Raw genomic sequence first — 19361 nt, forward strand, 5'->3', positions numbered from 1 at the left:
AAAAATGTACAGAATAGAATTGATTTAGTCCCTAACAGTTAATCCTTCCATGAGGCACCATGTATTAGCACAGTAGCAATCTAGCTGTTAAACTAGATGTATAGATGAATATTCTTTATGAAGGAATGCTTTGGTATTTCTCATTCCATTTAATGATTAGAACCATCAGTAGTGTACTATTAAAATCACAAATGCCAGGGCTCTCTTCTGACCAGTATTGGAAAAAATAAAAAATAAAGCATAGTTATGTCTGATGAGTAACCGGTTATAAGAGTCACTGCTGTTAACTTGAAAGAAGAGATAAAACATTGGAGAAATTTTGAACTGTTAGCATGGTTTGCTATAAAATTATAAGGGTGATAGTATTTATATGAAATAACTTTTGTTCTTGTTCCAGAGTAAGAAAAATCTCCAAAACACTATCTCTCTATTATTTTGCTTTTACTTGTTATGAGTCATTTACCTTGAACTTGTTTGCCCATTTAAAATCCCTTATTCATTTAGATGTTAGATATTCTTCTACCATATCGATTTCTGATTAATAAATTCAACTGTTTTACCTTCATCAAGTTGGTAGATTGATGTTTGCCTCTCATAAGCTATAATACATTTCTTTTTTAAAAAATTTGTAATGCTGACTTTATACAGCAGTATTGGATTTTAGCAAAGGTATAGAAAGATAGATAAATATGTTTATTTTTTCTGCAATAATAGTTAAGCTGTGTAGTTATAATATGCCAGTATTCAGTTTGAATCCAGTGTTTAATTTTGGCAGTAATTAGTGGTTAATAGACACAACCTTAATAATGCACAAATTTTTCATGTAATTGACTACCTTTCCTTTCTTTGAAAAATAGATGTTCAAGACAGAGTTCCTTCTTCATATTCACAAGGAGCAAGACCAAAAGAGAACTCATTGAGCACTTTACAATTGAATACATCATCTACAAATCACCAAATGCCTTCTGAACATCAGACCATACCATGTTCTAGGGACTCTGGTAGAAATTCTTTAAGATCAAATTTTTCTCCAAGAGAATTAGAATCTCCCCAAAGCAGTATACAGTCTGGATTTTCTTATATTTCAAATAGAGGTGAAACCTCAACTATAGGCAGTTCAAATAGGGTTGGCTCATCTCAAAGATCATTTCAAGAATCTTCTGATAATGAAGGTAGACGTACAACAAGGAGATTGCTGTCACGTATAGCTTCTAGTATGTCATCTACTTTTTTTTCACGAAGGTCTAGTCAGGATTCCTTGAATACAAGATCACTGAGTTCTGAGAATTCTTACATTTCTCCAAGAATCTTGACAGCTTCACAGTCTCGTAATGCAGCATCAGCTTCTGATGGTCCTGATAATAGGGCATCCGAAGCTTCTCAGGGATTTCGATTTCTTCGGCGAAGATGGGGTTTGTCATCTCTTAGCCAAAATCATAGCTCTGAGCCAGATTCTCAAAATTTTAACCAAGAATCTGAAGGTAGAAATACAGGACCATGGTTATCTTCCTCACTTAGAAATAGATGCACACCTTTGTTCTCTAGAAGGAGGCGAGAGGGACGAGATGAATCTTCAAGGATATCTACCTCTGATATACCATCTAGATCTCATCATATTTTTAGAAGAGAATCAAATGAAGTGGTTCACCTTGAAGCACAGAGTGATCCCCTTGGGGCTACTGCCAGCAGGCCACAAGCATCTGCAGCACCAAGCAGTGCTGCTACGGGTGGCTCCATATCAGATTCGGCTCACAGTGGACGAAGTTCAGGAATAACAGGGATCCTTCCTGGTTCCTTATTCCGATTTGCAGTGCCCCCAGCACTTGGAAGTAATTTGACCGACAATGTCATGATCACTGTAGATATTATTCCTTCAGGTTGGAGTTCATCTGATGGAAAAAATGATAAAACTAAAAGTGTACCCTCAAGAGACCCAGAAAGACTGCAAAAAATAAAAGAGAGGTAAGTTTGAATACCTGTCTTAAGCCTGTGAAGAACAGATTAGAGAAAGAACTGTTTGTTTCTAAAATGGTTTCTCATGAGAGTGATGTCTGAAATTTCTTGCCTGAAAATTTACATCCAGTAAGATGTTAGCATCTTGCTCAGGTAAAATGGATGAGAATTAATACTGGAGGCGGGCACTGGGGGTGTAGATTGCATCGGGAAATAATCTAAAGGTTATTTTTTTTTAAAAATTATTTATTTATTTATTTTTGGCTGTGTTGGGTCTTCGTTTCTGTACGAGGGCTTTCTCTAGTTGTGGCAAGCGGGGGCCACTCTTCATCGCGGTGCGCGGGCCTCTCACTGTCGCGGCCTCTCTTGTTGCGGAGCACGGGCTCCAGACGCGCAGGCTCAGTAATTGTGGCTCACGGGCCTAGTTGCTCCGCGGCCTGTGGGATCTTCCCAGACCAGGGCACGAACCCGTGTCCCCTGCATTGGCAGGCAGATTCTCAACCACTGCACCACCAAGGAAGCCCTAAAGGTTATTTTTAACCAGCTTTGGCTACAGATACATATAGAGACAAAAATCTTAATCTCTTACCCTGTTTCTAGGTAGACTAGTGCTAAATGGGATTGGTAAAGTGGCCCAAGTCGTTTTGGATTGTCAAGACAATGTTTCAGCCTTTAATAATATCATTTATTGGGACTTGCCTGGTGGTCCAGTGGCCAAGACTCTGCGCTCCCAATGCAGGGGGCCTGGGTTTGATCCCTGGTCAGGGAACTAGATCTCACATGCCACAGCTAAGAGTTTGCATGCCACAACTAAAGATCCCACATGCCACAACTCAGACCCAGTGCAGCCAAATAAATAAATAACAAAAAATAAGATCATTTATTTAGCATTTATTAGTATTTCTCACTTCAAATTTTTTTGGAATGAGGTAAAATCATTTACACAAATTTTTAAATTTCGTTTTTGAAGTCCAAATGTATACTGAATATTCTTTATATATTGTGACTATTTGACAGAGATATCAGTTTAAATTCAGGACTTAGAATGTTTTGTTTTGTTTTTTAATGGTTAACCACATATTTATTAGTGTGACATGTGCTAAAATAGAAGAAATCTAGCTTCTAAATTTACCTTGAAGTAAGGGATAGAATCTTTTTATTCATGTGAAATCTTTTGTAGAGTTTAGTTTGCTTAAAAATTTTTGGGAAAAAGATGAAAGATCTGAGATTTTCACTCCAACTTAATTATTTTGTCATGTAAGTGTAGTTACTTAGTTTTTCCATCTACTAAAATTAGTTTTATGATAAAATGGGATAGGATAGTACATGTAAAATATACTTGTAAGAAGAAAAGACTTATGTAAAGCTAAAGTCGTTGGGTGTTTTTGTTTTTTCTTGTTCATCAAGGCCCCATGTAATGGAATTTTGGGGGAGCATAGTTGTTACTATCATTTTAGGGTTTTTTGGTCTTTAAGAGGAAATACATTCAAATCTTACTCTGGGGAATAAAGGGAGCTTCGCATGCTTTCTGAGATATTGAACATTGACTCGTATCTTCCCACTTTTCCTTATATAGGACAAATTGTTACCATGTGACTGTTCTCTTCTTTTAAAATTTGCTCTTTTTCCTTTCTTGTAGAAAGATTTACTCTGCCCTGGTAGTGTTAGCTTTAGTGTTATTACAGGAGCTCCCTCTAATTGCAAGCTGTCTACTGAGTAATGTAGTAACTATTATATTTCTTGTGCTCAAAGTTAGATTAATTTGAGTGCAGTAGTGTAAGTAGGGCAAAAAATTAATTTCGTGATTTCCAAAGAGAAACTAATTAAGCCAGCACCACCCTGTCTGGTTAGATAGTTTAAAAAGCAGCATTTGTTGGTTATTTTGATAGAGTTTATATGTGTGTGTGTTCCTTTATTACATATTTTGCTTAAAAATGAGGATTATAAGATACTTTACAATTAAATGAATGAAAGTGTAAAAAAATTGAGTCTCCCAAAGTAAAAACCATCAACCAAAGAAAGTTATATCTAAAGGTAAAACATAAACATTAATGCTTGAGGTTGTATCTCTGGTTAATCCTAGGCATGAAAGTCACCTAAAAGTACACCTGTTCCTCTTTCCACACATCTTTTGCTAAACTCATTTGGAACCCATATAATCCAGGTTATATTTCAATAACAGTTTAGCATTCTGTATCATCAATTTACTGAGTACCTTTTTCATGTCAGCAGTGGACTAAGGCAATAGGGATTTTAATTTAAAAAACTACTTGTCTTACAGTGATCATTCTGCATTTAAATTAAGCAGTACATGTTGGCCTGTGAAATAGAGGACATAGGTTAATGGAAACTGCTCCACACTTTAAAAGCCTACCCTTGTAGAAATCAGGATGATTTAATAACATTGCTGGGGTGGGGAAAATGAAAAATTTTTAAATCTCTTCTTTTGGTTTTTTAAATTAATGATTTAATACAAAAAGCTTATCAGTTTAAACATATGTGGCTCTGCTAACATGTAAATTGAAAAATCACAAGTCAATATTTGTTTAATTCATCGAAGTTGTCTTAAAAGTTTTGGGGGGACAGGGACTTCCCTGGTAGTCCAGTAGTTAAGACTCCGTGCTCCCTATGCAGGGGGCCCAGGTTCGATCCCGGTCCGGGAACTAGATCCCACATGCCACAACTAAAAGATCCCGCATGTTGCAACTAAGAGCCCGCATGCCACAACTAAAAGACCCCGCATGCTGCAACTAAGACCCGGTGCAGCCAAATAAATATTAAAAAAAAAAGTTTTGCAGGGACAAAAGTGATGGGTATATAAATACATTATCTTTATACTGCTGGAATTGAAGTAGTCTATGGTACTGCAGAAATTAAAATCTTAGTGAAACTTACAAATTGATTGTGAAAAATATGGAGTTTAAACTGTGGTAGCAGGGGCGGGTGTGGTGGCGGTGGGATGAATTGGGAAACTGGGATTGACATATATACACTAATATGTATAAAATAGATAACTAATAAGAACCTGATGTATAAAAAATAAATAAAATTTAAAAAAAATAAACTGTGGTACCAAAGACAAAATTACTTAAACTGTTTGAAGATAAGTAATAGGATAGCCTACTTCATTTACCTTTAAAATATTTATTATAATTTTTATTCTTATTGATACAGTTTTTCTTAGAAGTTCCTGTTTATTATTGTTGTTGTTTGCCTTTTTTCTACCCAGAGAGACCATGATATTGTTTGGGATTATGTATGACTGGAAATGACCAACCAGGCTGGTTTTGATAGCTCTGTTTAGGAATTGTACCTTCTTTTCCAGCCTCCTTTTAGAGGACTCTGAAGAAGAAGAAGGTGATTTATGTAGAATTTGTCAGATGGCAGCTGCATCATCCTCTAACTTGCTGATAGAGCCATGCAAGTGCACAGGAAGTTTGCAGTATGTCCACCAAGAGTGTATGAAAAAATGGTTACAGGCCAAAATTAACTCTGGTAAGATTTACCCTTTTGTGTATTTTGTTTTCACAGTTTTTCCAAGAGATGCACGTATGTATGCATTTTAATTAACAAATCTGGTTATAATTTATTGATTGTCAAATTTATACTCTTATCAAAAGCGTCAATCATTTTTTGAAGCAAAAGCATTGAAGAGCATTAGTCTTGCTTCATAAATTTAACATATAATAGTGTTTCTTATATTTCATTTACTGAACAATCTACTCCCATACATGTATAGTGCAACTGTAGTTTGTTATTGTTCGTGACGCTTACATCATGCAAGATATTTTTGAATCAAAGAAATATTCTTACTGTTTACCAACTATGTGTCCTTGAGAAAGATTTATTGTCTCTCATGTTGTTATGCAGCAGTAAAATTACTGTAGGGAGTCATTGTTTATTAAGTGCCTGTTCTGGAGCCAGGCATTGTTCTAGATGTGGGATATAGAGAGCAAGACAGACAAGGCACTTGCTCTCGTGGTGGGATTACGTGTTAAAGCAATGCCTTGTTGAGGTGAGGACATTTATACTTGAATGAAGAGGAGCTAGCTATTCTAGAATGAGAGGAAAAGCATTCCAGCACACAGAACAGCTAGTACAGAGACTTTAAGGTGGGAATGACTTAGGTGTGTTTGAGGAATTGAATGAAGGCCCAGCATGGCTGGAGTATAATTAGTGGGAAAGGAGAGGGGTGATGAGGTAAGAGAGATTAGCAGAGGCTAGCTCATTTAGGACTTTGAAAGTTAATGTCAGAAGCTTAGATTTTTATGTAAGTGTCGTGGGAAGCCACTGAAGGTCAGGGGAGTGAAATGATCTTATTTATATTTTGGCTGCTCTGTGAAGAGTGGATTTTAGTGTGACAAGAGTAGAAGCAGGGAGGTCAACTGGGAATCTATTGTGGTGACCAACCAGGAATCTATCTTTACAAGAGGTGGTGATGGTGGTGGTGGTGGTAGAAATGGATGATGGATTCTGGTATGTTTTGGAGGTAGATTCTGTAAGACTCGCCAGTGGATTGGATGTGGTGGAGTGAAGGAGAAAGAACACTTAGAGAAGCTCATATTTTTGCCTTGAGCAACTAAATAAATGGTGGGGCCATTGACTGAAAATAAAGAAGACTGAGAATAGAATAAATTTGGGAGAGGAAACCGAGAGTTCTGTTTTAGAAATGTTGTATTTGAACTGTTTATTAAATAACCATATGGAAATGGTTATGGGCAGTTAGCAAGACAGGCGTGATGTTTCAGGGGTTTTAGTGCAGAAAATAACAGTTTTAGGAATCATGAGCACATAATATTTTAAGATTTGAGATTAAATAAGGTCACTTGAGCAAGAGCAGATATTAAAAAAATGAGCCCAGGGCAGAGCCCTGAGGCACCCAAATGCTTAGTGGGAACAGAGAAGGAGATTTGAGGAGCAGCCTCAGTCTGGTATGAAGAAAACTGAGAAAATGTCGTGTTGTGCAAGCCAAAAGAAGAAAATGTTTTAAGTGGGTGTAACCAACCCTGTCAGGTACTGCAAAGAAATCAGAACAAAGAGATAAGAACAAAGAAATGACAGCTGGATTTGGTAGCATGGATGACCTTGGTGACTTCAGTGCTGGGGAGGTGTCTTTGTATGATTAAATTGAGCTGAGTAAGACTGGGGAAGCAGCGGCATAGACGCCCTCTTACAATAAGCTTTACTGTCAAGGATTGGAGATACAGGGTAGGAATTGGAGAGTTATATGGGGTCATGGTACATGTTTTTGTTTTGTTTTTGTTTCGAGGTAGAAATTTGAGGGCATTTTTTATTTTAACAAGAGATACAATGGAGAGAAAAAAAATTATGAAAAGGGAAAGGAAAGATGGGATCCAGAGCACAAGTTGAGTAGTTAGCCTTTAATAGGAAAAAGGGTACTTCATCTCTAGAAAGCTAGTGTAGATATGGATTATTGATCAGTTTGTTGCTTTGGTGAGAAGGTGCTTGAATTCCTATATAATTGCTTCTGTTTTCTTAGTAAGGTCTTTAGCTGATGAGGGGATAGGTTAAGAGATTTTCATGTGTGGGGAAAATAACATTCTAAAATGCTTTCAGGGTTTTCAGGTAGTACTAATGTCCATAAAAATCTGTGGCCATGAATATGATTTAAAAGTGGGATTGGGATACGTGTACATTTTTTTTTAGAAGCAGTTTTCAGATACTTGGATACAGATGAGGATTTGAGTTTGATGGGGTTGGGACCTTTGCCAGGCAAATATGATGAAGGGAGTTAAGGGTGTTTGTAAGGCTGTAGTTGTGGTGAGCCTAGAAATTAGACAAAATAAGGAAGGGAGTAAGAACATTAGGAAGTGGATAGTGAGAAGTGGTAGGGTCAGTGTCTTTGAATCTCAGTGACATTGAAGAGAATTGCCAGAGTAGGTGAGCTAAAATGATGAAAAGTTGTAGGTGCACAGGAGAGGATGCTTAAAATACAGATTTTAGGAGTAGTGCAGTACACTGCAATGACAGGGTCAACGGTATGACCATAACCGTGGGGAAGGGTAATATTGGAAGCAAGGATGTTGAGGAAGTCGGAATCAAATGTGGTCTTATGTGGCTGTTGAAATAGCCAAGAAATAAGTTGGGTAAAGAAGAGACGTGCTAAAGTCATTAATGAATGAGGAGGGACTTAGAGTTTCAAAACAGCAATAGGTGTGGGGAGGGGGCATCTATGCCTATTTCTTGGTCCTGAGGTACAAAGTGTTGTGGGGAAAAAAATGGCTGCAGAAGAGTATGTATCAGTTTGTGAAGCACTGTAGTTTAGGCTTGAAGTTGAAGAGATAATTCATAAAGGAGATTGGTTAAGAGGAATTTAATGTTGGACCATGAGTACCAGAGGACCTAGTGAAATGTGACTAGTAGGGTGGGAAATTAGATCAGAGTAGTAAATGTACATAATTGTGTGAAAATGACAGTCTGATGGTGATAGCTGGGTGGCATAGGCAAACAGGTTGTGAGGTATGATGGTATTAATTTTAATGTTAATAATCTGTTGGAGGAGTTTGGGTAACCTATTCAAACTGGAGATTACGAAGGTAGTGGGAAATTTTTTCCTGCTGCAAGGTTAGCAAAGGCCTCCTTGGGGTAGGGGGTTATCTTTTCTTCTAAACTAACCTGATCCCAAACCTGTGTGATGGGCTGTCTTACCTGTAGCAGCCTCTTCTTGGCTGTATAGTGTTATGACAGCCTCATAGGCTTTATTAGTCATCACCCTGGGGTGTTATTAAGATAAAATGAGTGCTCAGCATGGTTCTTGACACTTAGCAAGGGTCCAGAAATGTTAGGTATCACCAAAATGAAAAACAACTTGACTCACCTTCTGTTACATTTGCAATTGGATTGTTAGTATTATGTAGGCAGGAAAACAGATAATACAATATATTGTCTAAGAACATTGGATTTTTGGAGTTAGACATGCTTAGGTTGGAATATTGACTCCAACACTTAACTATAGGATTTTGAGTAAGTCTCTTTTAACATTGGTTCTGAACCCTGGTTGCTGATCAAAATATTACCCATTGGAGTTTTTAAAAACATAGATGCCTCAGATCCATTCCTAAACATTTTTAAGTAGGTCTGGGGTTGAGCCTCAATTCCGTCATGAATCAAATTGAGTAATAGCTTGTTGTTAAGGTCAAATGAGATGATGTTTATGAATAGTTTCTCACAGTATTGGACTCATAGTAAGTACTCAATTAAATAGGTTTTAAAGGTAATAATAAGTATTCATGGTCAAATGAATGTTAAGATCTCAAGAACTGAACCTTCCTTTTAGTTTCCACAAGGCTTTCTCGTATTTTCATAAAGACCCCATCTGGTAGGTGATTCTCTGGTAGAGATTCATTTAAACATTTATTAGGCAGCTACTATATATGGACTGTTGAAACTCTACAGGATGTTCAAAGATGAATAGAATACATCTAGTACAAGTTTAGGCAAATGCAGTCAGGGCCTACTGAATGAGGTGGGATGTAAAGGACAGAATCCTGGATTAAAGATTGTAGGGATAAATGGGTTCCTCCCATCTGCATATGACCTTTTTGAGCAACTTCTGTAGGTCACTTGTTCCGTAGAAGAGAAAAATGAAACCCTAAGATGTGAAAGACTTTGTTTTAATGATATCCAGTGTCCATATTTTATGACCATCACATTTTTCCTGCTTCTGAATCAGAGAATAAATGTCTGATAAGAGAAAGCCTTCTAAAGTTTCACATTCTTTATATTCTCCATCAGGTCATAACACTATGGACTTATCCTTGAATCTCCAGAACTTCTAATCTATTTTGGCACATAACAAGCACTCCGTAAATGTTAGTTAAATTGAATCTAAATCTTTATCTTGTTTATGCACATGACTTGCTCTAATTTTTAGTACCTTTTTTCATTTTAAAACCCTGTCTAAAAATAAACACAAGGGGGAAAATGGCTATATATTTAATTAGACAAGACCTACTTAATTGGAGCCAGAAGCTTAGGAGTAACCAAGTGTTGAGTGCCTACAGGACAGATGGAATTTTATTTAATTGTGGTAAAATATATATTGATATAACATGAAATTTGCCCTTTTAACCATTATTAAGTGTATAATTCAGTGACATTAAGTAGATTCCGAATGTTTTGTGACCATCACCACTATTTGTTTACAAAACTTTTAAGTCACCCTAAACAGAAATTTTATACCCATTAAGCACTAACACCCTTCTCCCCCTCCTCCCCAGCCCCTGGTAACTTCTGATCTACTTTCTCTATGAATTTGCTTATTCTACATATTTCTTATAAGTGAAATCATACAACATTTGTCCTTTTTGTATCTTATTTGTGCCTTATTTTACTTAGCAGTTGTAGCATGTATAAGGACTTCATTCTTTTCATGGCGGAGGGGAGCTGTTTTTATCTGAACAAAGGTGGATCCCTTTTTTTGCCTTCTGTGCTGCAGGGAAGACACATTTCTTCGACCACAGAAGGTCTTAGTATATGTCGTCACATTAAAGATACTAGCCTGAGTATATGTAACTAGTTGTTTTAGATACCATGTTTTCTTGGCATCTTGCCAGAGTACTTAAGGAGGAAGTAGGAGGTACAGATAACTAACATTCCATTGTCAGCTTCCCATATCAAAATGTATGAGCATCTGGGGGAAAAAATGGGTGGAGGCTTAGGTACCACAGAGTAGGACTTGACATGCACATCAGGTGTTACTGATTGATATTTTAGGAGACATTACTGGTTTATGGTCGTAGCACAGTCTCCCTGCTATCTCTTCCTCCCTGCCTTCCTTTCAGTTTTCTGTGTTCTAAGCTTAAACCTACAAGGAAAAATGTTTTGTGGAGACCCTGCAAAATTAAGCTTTACTTGTAATTTTTTACCAGGTTCTTCGCTAGAGGCTGTAACCACCTGTGAACTCTGTAAAGAGAAGTTGCAGCTTAACCTGGAGGATTTTGATATTCATGAACTACATAGAGCTCATGCAAATGAACAAGTTAGTATATTTTGCCTAATTTACCTTGGTAAGTGTCTATTCTGTGCTTAAAGGACAACTCTTGAAGAAAAGATTAAATCATGGTCAGAAAACCTGCATTAAAATAATAATAATAACATTTTCTTTTACTGCATTAGGTATAATTTTATAATTTTTCTTTACTTTCCTATAACTTTTTGAAAGTGAAAGGCAAAAAAGCAAGTCGCAGGTTTTAAATTATTAAGGTAAAATTTATTATATGGTTCCTAAATAAACGTGAAAATAAAGGCTTACTAAGTGGTCCCCAAATAGGCATGCTAAGAGCTGTCTCAGTTGTGAATACCTCTTAGTCCTAGAACATGATTGAAACACCAAGCCCTGGATCTTCATCCTCTTCCTTCCTTCCTTCCTCCCTCCATCCCTCTGTCCCTCCCTTCCTCCATCCCTCCGTCCCTCCCTTCCTCCCTTCCTTTTTTTTTTAATGTTTGGAATAGCTTTTTATGTGCCTATCTGCCCCCATGTTCTTCTACTATCCTGGTTCCCTCCACTCTCCTCATTCCTACCTCTAACTTTATGATGAACAACTTACTTAAGAAATCTTTAATTCCAAGTTCACATTGTTTATAAACCTCTTTCTTTTAGTATTTGTGTCATTATAGTCTATTCATATAATGAATAATCTGATCTTATTAAATTTTTTTTCAAATATTTTCTTCTCATTTCTCAGATTTTTTGGTATTACTGATAACTATTCTCCTAATAATTGATTTGGTCACTAATTTTTGTTTCTTGAAGCTTTAAATTAAAAAAAATTTTTGAGATGCTTAGATAGTTAGAATGAAGAGTTCAATATTTTCCCCCTTTTCTTCCTCCTAAAGGAAAATTCTGGGGGAAAAAAGATGTTAAAGGAGATTACAAGGATGACTCAAGAGCCGTACTCTCCAAGTGTGCTTAGCATATTTGTTATAAAAAGAGATATGATGGTGGGAGAATGCATGAATGCTTGAAAAACACTTTAAATTAAGGAGTAGTGGACACCCCCCTTTTTTTGATAGAGGTAAAGTTCACATAAACATAAAAATCATTTTAAAGTGAACAATTCGGTATATTTGCGATGTTGTGCAACCACCACTGCCATCTACTTCCAAGATACTTTCATCTCTCCTAAAGAAAATCCTGTACCCCTTAACCAGTTGCTCCCTGTCCCCCCTTCCTTCGGCAACCACCAACTGCCTTCTGTCTCTGGATTTATCCATTATGGATATTTCGTATAAATGGAATCAAGCAACATGATCTTTTATGGATACCCTTTACTTTTAAAATGTGGGAATAATGAATACCCTTTGAAAATCTGATTAAAATCACACTCCTAACAAAATATACAAAGACACAATATTTGTATGTGATTTAAGGAATTCCCAGATCCTTTGAAGCTGATTACTTAGATCCACGTTAAGAATCACTGATATAATTAATGAACCATTAAGGCAATTGATGTAGCATAGATGCTATTCATACTAATTATTACTCTATTCTTTAATGAGCCACTTGTCCAAAGAGAATAGTGTTTTCAGCAAGGAATTGTCTTAAATCCCTAAGGAGTCTCTCTAGACAGCTGAGCATTGGTATTTTAAAGAACGGGGAAAAGAGTATGTAAAAATAGAATGATGGAAAGAAAAAATTTTTTTTTCATCTTCTCAAAATGAGAGTAGGTTTCAAAGGATGGTTTTCTTCTGCCATTCTTCCTTCTCTAGGTGCTCCATCATGTCTCTTAAAGGTGGTTCTTTGGCATTTCGATTCAACCAGGAATGTTTTCATGGTTCTCCAAGGATTTAATGACCCACAATCTTAAATAATTTAAGTGTGAGGAAATATTAGGTGGAGTCATTGTAAAAGCAGTGACAGCCTTGATTAAGCTTCCTGGCTTTAACTTCTTTGTTCTGTGTGAATCTTGGATTCTGGGGGCCCAAGAACTACTCTCATTTGAAATGATTAGCTTAATGCAGTTTATTTCCTCATTATCCAGTAGCTTCATTTTTTTCAAGGTGATAAACATTAAAATTTTTTTAAAAAATTTTCAGGACATAAATTTATTTCCTTTTAAGTTAAAAATAAGAAAAGTAAGCAAAGATTTAAAGAAAGTTTTAATAAGTCAATTTCAAATTTCTTGAATGCTCTGTGGAATCTGATAACCAGTTACTTGCTGAAGTTGTTACTAAGAACGTATAGTTCTTAACTTCAGATGAGTTAATTACCAAAAATGGTACAACTTACAGGTAGTTCACTGTATAAAAATTACAGGATAGATTAGATTTTTAATAACACTATATTCATGACTTGTATTATTAGCTTCAAAACAACAATTTTCAACCAAAGGACAGGTTTTACCCACTATAAATTTCTATGTGAATGATATGAAGAACAGTTACTCTATTACCTTTATTCATTTTTATACTTACTGTTACCTTAAAGTTAATTATGTAATAAACACTTGACCCATTTGACTAGGTTTTAATTGTATAATTTATTGATTTAGCTATAGATGAAATGATAATCAAGTAAACATTTATAACCATTTGTATTAATAAAATCTGTTAGGCGCTTTATAACTTGATAGAACCAGAGCATTCATTCTACCATCAAATGAGTTAAAAGTCCCACTTTTATATAAATTACATAAAAGAAGACTGTATGAAAATAAAGAGGATATTCACACACCTATTTGTACACCTTATAGCATTAGTAAAATTATGAAATTATGGAGGGTGACTTTTTATTTCTTGGTTTAATAGATGGTGCTGTATCTCTTACTAAGACTGGATATGAATACATTTCCTCTAGTTTCTCAGTATACTTTGGATGTCAATCTCTTGTCTATTAATTTTTCATTCTCCATATTCTTCTTTTTCTCATTTGCTTCCCTGTTGAAGGCTGAGTATGAGTTTATCAGCTCTGGTCTCTACCTAGTTGTGTTATTGCACTTGTGCGAACAAAGCTTTTCTGATATGATGGGAAATACGAATGAACCAAGCACACGTGTCCGAGTAAGTAACCTTGGAGCAGGGGAAAAGGGTGGATGTGATGCAACAAGTGTTTGCTTTGGAAAGCAGATTGTTCTATATGTTCACAGTCTATTTCCTTTGGGGAGTTCTTATATTAAAATCTTTCTTAAAATTAAAGATACTGTAGATTCAATAGAAATTGCTGTCTGGCTTACCTCTGTATCAAGCAGCCTAATTTTTTCATAAAGCTGTTTTAGAAAAAGAAGTAATTTTCTAGCTCTTGAAGGTGATTGGAATATATTTCAGTGAAAAACAGGGACAGAATTGGAAGTACTAAGGAAAATGCTCTTTTTAATTAAAAAACAAAAACAAGACTCATTATTTTAATTTAGAAACCTGAAATTGAACTCCAAAAGCTGAAAGAGTATGGGAAATTAACTTCAATTTATTTGTTACTGTCTTGTAAAAGATTACCAGTGTAGTAGTTTTTAAGCCTCCATATTTCAAACTACTTAAGATCTGGACTATTTGGCATTTAGTCTATACACTATTGCCTTAATTTAACACTTAAGCTAGCTGTTTGTTAGGTATTTTTAATTAAAAGGTACTGTTATGGAAATTTATACTCTACTGCCTTGCCCATTTTATGTAGCAGGGACTAGAGTCTATATCTCATTACAGTAGCATTCTGAACACCTAATATCTTGAAATGTGTTCATAAACATATCCTTCAAACTATTTTTTATATAGATGTTCTCTTGGTGATGAAAATTTAGTAGAGTTTATGGTGAGGTATAATGTTTCTATTATATTTTGAAAATTATCAAATAACCAATTCAGTGTATATGGGTAGAACATTTTTCTGTAATCATGTAAACATTATTCCTGTGAGCCAGTTGACAGATTATTATCATTCAGAGAAAAGAGAACGAACTATCAAGAGCTTTCAGAATTTGAGCAAAGAGCTCTTGATTTCTAAACAGGCAACTTTAATCTCTTCAGAGTGAACGAACCATATAAAGTATATAATAAGATGTGTTGAATTCATGCCTTTGTAAAAGGTATACACAAGTTAATATTAAAGTGGAAGTCACTTTTATGATTTTTTTAAAAAGTACAGAGTCAAATGCAATACTTCTAGGCAGGAAAATACTGATTTATTTTTTTAATTGACCACTAAAATTCACTTGGGTCCAAATTGCAGAGGTTTAATTTTTTTTCTCCATAGTTTTTGGAAGTATTATATCAATGCAAGAAGACAGCGGTATTCATAGAATATTATATTGTATCTGCTCCCAATTTCTACGTGATTAATATATGATTTTTACATCGCAATAATGATTATGTAAGACGTTAAAAAAATCATATCCTTAAGCTTGTAAGTTTTGATGTGGGGGGAGAAAAACCCCCTATTTAAAGGCTTAAAATTATGTTTGACTTAAGTAGAAATGAATCTCTTATACTGATTCTCTCTTTAGATCCATTTGCTACATTTAAACTACTGTATTTCTTTCTGCATTGTTTCTAGTTTATTAACCTTGCAAGAACTCTTCAGGCACATATGGAAGATCTCGAAAGTAGGTGGAATTTCCCCTCCCCAGACTTGTTGAATTTACTTTTGCAAATTAAACCCACAGAGCAAAACCTAAGTATATATACTCTTTTATCAAATTAGAGCTTCATTTATAGTCTTAATAATACCAGAATAATTGATTTGGGAAAGATGGGTTGGGCAACTGACACTAGTTTTTTAAGAGCCTATTTTTTAAAAATTAAATTAATTTTAATGTATGGAAGGGTGTTATTTTAACCATCAGTATTTTATTTAAATTAAAAATATATATTTAATCACCTTAATTTTAACACTTTTAATGTTAACACTTTTTTAAAAGAAGACATGTTTACTAATCAAAACACACTTCTTTAGATTTTTTGTGTGTGAAATTTTACTTGTTCTTTAGCTTTGTTAGATCATAAAAGGTGTTCCCTGGGTTTATATATAGTTCTAGGAATTTAGTGGTGAAAGAGTCCTAATTCTGAGTCCCTAACAGAAGCCATAGTTTTTTTGTTTTTTTTTTTGTTTTTTGTTTTTTGCTCCTTGTTCAGGTCCTCATGGACCTTTAATAGGCAGCCAGCTCCGCCAGCAGCTCCAATCTCTTAAGATCACGTTCCAGCTTTAGGACTTCTGCCTGGGCTCCTATGTGAAGGCACTTAATGCCCAAATCTTTACAGGCATCTGCACAGCTTACCCTCTTCTCAAAGTCCTACAACCTCCAGGGTGCTTCATACCAGGTGGGCACAGATATTGGTGGCTCTGGAACAGTTCCTGGGAATCCAAGATTACCCTACCTATTGTGCTTTTTCACCCAAAGCAACTGGCATCCCATGATCAGATTCCAGTACACTCTTTGAAGTGTTTGTATATATGTATTCTCCAATTGATTATCTTCTATACTCATCTTCAAAATACTTGGACTGTTAACCTGTAATGTGCATAATATTTTTACCTTTAGAGAAAGCTTAGCATCCTTTGAAGTAAGGTTTTTTTAAAGTTTTAAAAGGATTAGAGGTACAACGAGGTAATGCATTTTCACAACTTTAGTATGTGTGGAAATGGTATATAAAGGAATCAAATGATATAATAAAGTGGGACTTCATTTAGTGTAAATCTTTTTTTCCTTCATACCTTCTTAGTTCAGATCCATCATGTTGGCTAATACAAAGATCTCTCTTTTGTAAATTATAATTGATACTTTGTCAAATGTGATGAGAGTAATTTGTTGCAGTGTACATTTTCCCCAGATTGCTTGTTTGTTTTCAACTAACATTCTCATTTAGAATTTAGTTTTCTAAACATATAGGAGGGTCTACTCCCAACATGTGAACGAGAGGGAAAAGGTGAAGTTGAAATATATACCCAGACTCAACTGAGAGTGAAAGATGTGGGTGCTACAAGTTAACTCCTCTAAGTGCTAGAGTATTAATACATTCTGAAAATTGGTTCTGACTGAATTTTCTTCTGTAGAGTTAATCCAATAGAAAACATGAGAAATTCTCTGAAAAGCTATTTTATTTTTTAGTTTGACATTTCTCCATGATATTGCATAAAAGTTAAGCATAGGATTTACTCTTCATGAGCTAAGTATATGCTTGATATTTATTTTAAATGGATTTTAAATTTCTGCAAGGTAAATATATGGAGATTGAAGTTTCATCTGTACGTGTTGCATAATTTTTTCTTGTTGATTCCATTTTTCTGGTTGCCCTTAAATTGTACAGTGTTAAATACAAGAAGAGTGTACATTTAACCTTTCTGCCCTTGATAATAGGGGAAATGCTGGTAGGATGTTTAGTGAACTTCCATTTTCCTTCACATGCAGACAGTTACATAGTCTTGTACTTACTGTGTCCTTCTTAAAGACATTCGTGGAAGTTTTATATTAAACTCTTGAGCCACTAATGACTAAAATAAATTGAGGTCGGACATGTTGCAAGAGTGATAAATTTCTGACAACGTGGAGGCATAGGAATAATCTCAACAAAAGGTTTTTACTAAATCCAATTATATTAGGCTGTGTCTATATAAAGCTTTTTTGACTAAATAGAGCTTTTTCTTGGCATTGTATAGACATAGCTCTGATGTAAATTTCAAGAACACCCATAACCTATTATTCTATGTACATTTTTTTTCATTCTCATCGGATACATCAAACATGCAGCGGTAATAAGCCAGATTCTACTCAGGTGTGTGAGAGCACTTGCCTTAAGTTTACTCTTTCTCTAGTGTATTTCTCATTAGCTACTGTGAGCACAAATTGATCTCAGAAACTTTTTAGATGTTCTTGGGCCACATTTTTAAACATTTTCATTTTAATAAAAACAAGAAAAAATGAAAATGGGGGGTGGGAGCGTTGTAGACGGGCCTCACCCACAGTCAGACCGCACTAACCCTGGCATATACTACATTGGGGTTTTTATCGTACAAGTCATTGCTGTTCTGGCTTCATACTTACACATCCATTCTCATCCCCCTTAAAATCATTCTTGATCATCCTGTTTTCTTTCAACAGCTTCAGAGGATGATTCTGAAGAAGATGGAGACCATAACAGAACATTTGATATTGCCTAACTTCATATGAGACAAATGGATGATCTGTGAACAGTGTTTATTAAAACTGGCAATTAAGTATGAATTAATTTTCTGGGGAAATACCTATTGAACACATTTACTGTCTATATATAGAATGAATATATATATATACACACACACACACATTATGCATGTATATATATGTTCATTCTCAAGTGTTGCTGAATTAAAATTCTGCTGGGCCTTTTAACATGGCCAGTGAATCTGATGTTTATAAACTGGTAATTAAAAGTATTTTTCTTTTAGATGAGTGGGGAAAGTGTTACCCTTGTTTTAAATATCTAAGCAATGCTGACAGCCCTTTTTTGTGTTGTGATTACTGTAGTTATATTTATGAAAAAAGGTTGGTGTTTTAGTCTCGTTAGTGAAAAAAGTGGGACAAAATATGCTTTTAGAATAAATTGCCAAATGGCACCTAATTATTTTTCTTTTTAAAATGCCTTAAGTTGCGGTCTCATTTTCATAATCATTTGCTTCCAGTGTTTAAAAAAAAGAATGGGGAGAAAGTTAAGAAGAGCATTCATTATATTAGGTTTCCAAATTTAATTTGAATTCTAAATTCACTTAGCAATGAAATCTAATTTTTAAAATATATAAATAAAGTGTACAAATGGATAAATTTTTGTATTGATATGCAAAATGCAGATTATATTTGATAGGCCACAGTATGTAGATATTCCATTTAGGAATATTACAGCTGTAAATTATATCAGAATTTGCCAGTCAGATGCTATTTGGTTAAAAGTATTATTGCAGTCTCAAGTTAACGAAATATTTTTAAATCCCACATTCAGAGTTTAAAACACTGGTTTTCAATGTGTTTTTTAGTGTTGTCACTTCTTTATAGATAAATATGATATAAATAACCTGTTTGGATCCTGGTCGTTTTTAACTGTTCCTTGGTAATTCTAAGCATTTATTTGATGACTTAATATTTTTCACTACCTTTAGAGAAGAGATGAACATTAACTGTTCACCATACTGTGGTCCTGAGTTGTGTATATGTCCATAACACTGTATATTTTCTCTGTCAACACCCTTAGGATACACTTAAAAATGCCTTCAGGCGGGTTTCAGGTTAAATAAAGTCTTTTGTCAAGCTACTTTTTCAGAACCTAAATAGAAACCATGTAATTTCTCACGTGTGAATCAACAGTTTGCCCACATTCAGTCAGATTGTTGGTCTTAATGTAAAACTTTGGCTTGAAATAAAGTGCATACTGATTGATTTACTTTATAGTTTGAAATGTTTCCTTTTAAACAGGTGCTCAAGAAG

The 19361-nt window shown here is 35.0% G+C and overlaps 1 protein-coding gene across 5 annotated transcripts in view; it reads left to right on the forward strand.

The window, feature by feature from the left end:
- MARCHF7 (membrane associated ring-CH-type finger 7) overlaps positions 1 to 19317 on the forward strand; it is a 45126-nt gene extending 25809 nt beyond the window's left edge. For 3 of the 5 annotated variants that reach the window (XR_005020659.1, XR_005020658.1, XR_005020657.1), the window contains 7 exons: positions 858 to 1962; positions 5279 to 5448; positions 10845 to 10954; positions 13864 to 13977; positions 15464 to 15512; positions 16042 to 16227; positions 18006 to 19317. Coding sequence is in view for 2 of the 5 variants with exons in the window: in XM_036858509.1 (XP_036714404.1) it covers positions 858 to 1962; positions 5279 to 5448; positions 10845 to 10954; positions 13864 to 13977; positions 15464 to 15512; positions 18006 to 18064 (1607 nt within the window). In the remaining 3 variants the exon portion in view is untranslated. The remainder of the gene's footprint in view (positions 1 to 857; positions 1963 to 5278; positions 5449 to 10844; positions 10955 to 13863; positions 13978 to 15463; positions 15513 to 16041; positions 16228 to 18005) is intronic. The other 2 variants (XM_036858509.1, XM_036858508.1) reach the window with 2 other exon arrangements.
- The last annotated feature ends 44 nt before the right edge of the window (positions 19318 to 19361 follow it).

Source organism: Balaenoptera musculus, chromosome 7 (genome assembly GCF_009873245.2).
Source record: "Balaenoptera musculus isolate JJ_BM4_2016_0621 chromosome 7, mBalMus1.pri.v3, whole genome shotgun sequence".
In the NCBI taxonomy this organism is placed as follows: Eukaryota; Metazoa; Chordata; class Mammalia; order Artiodactyla; family Balaenopteridae; genus Balaenoptera; species Balaenoptera musculus.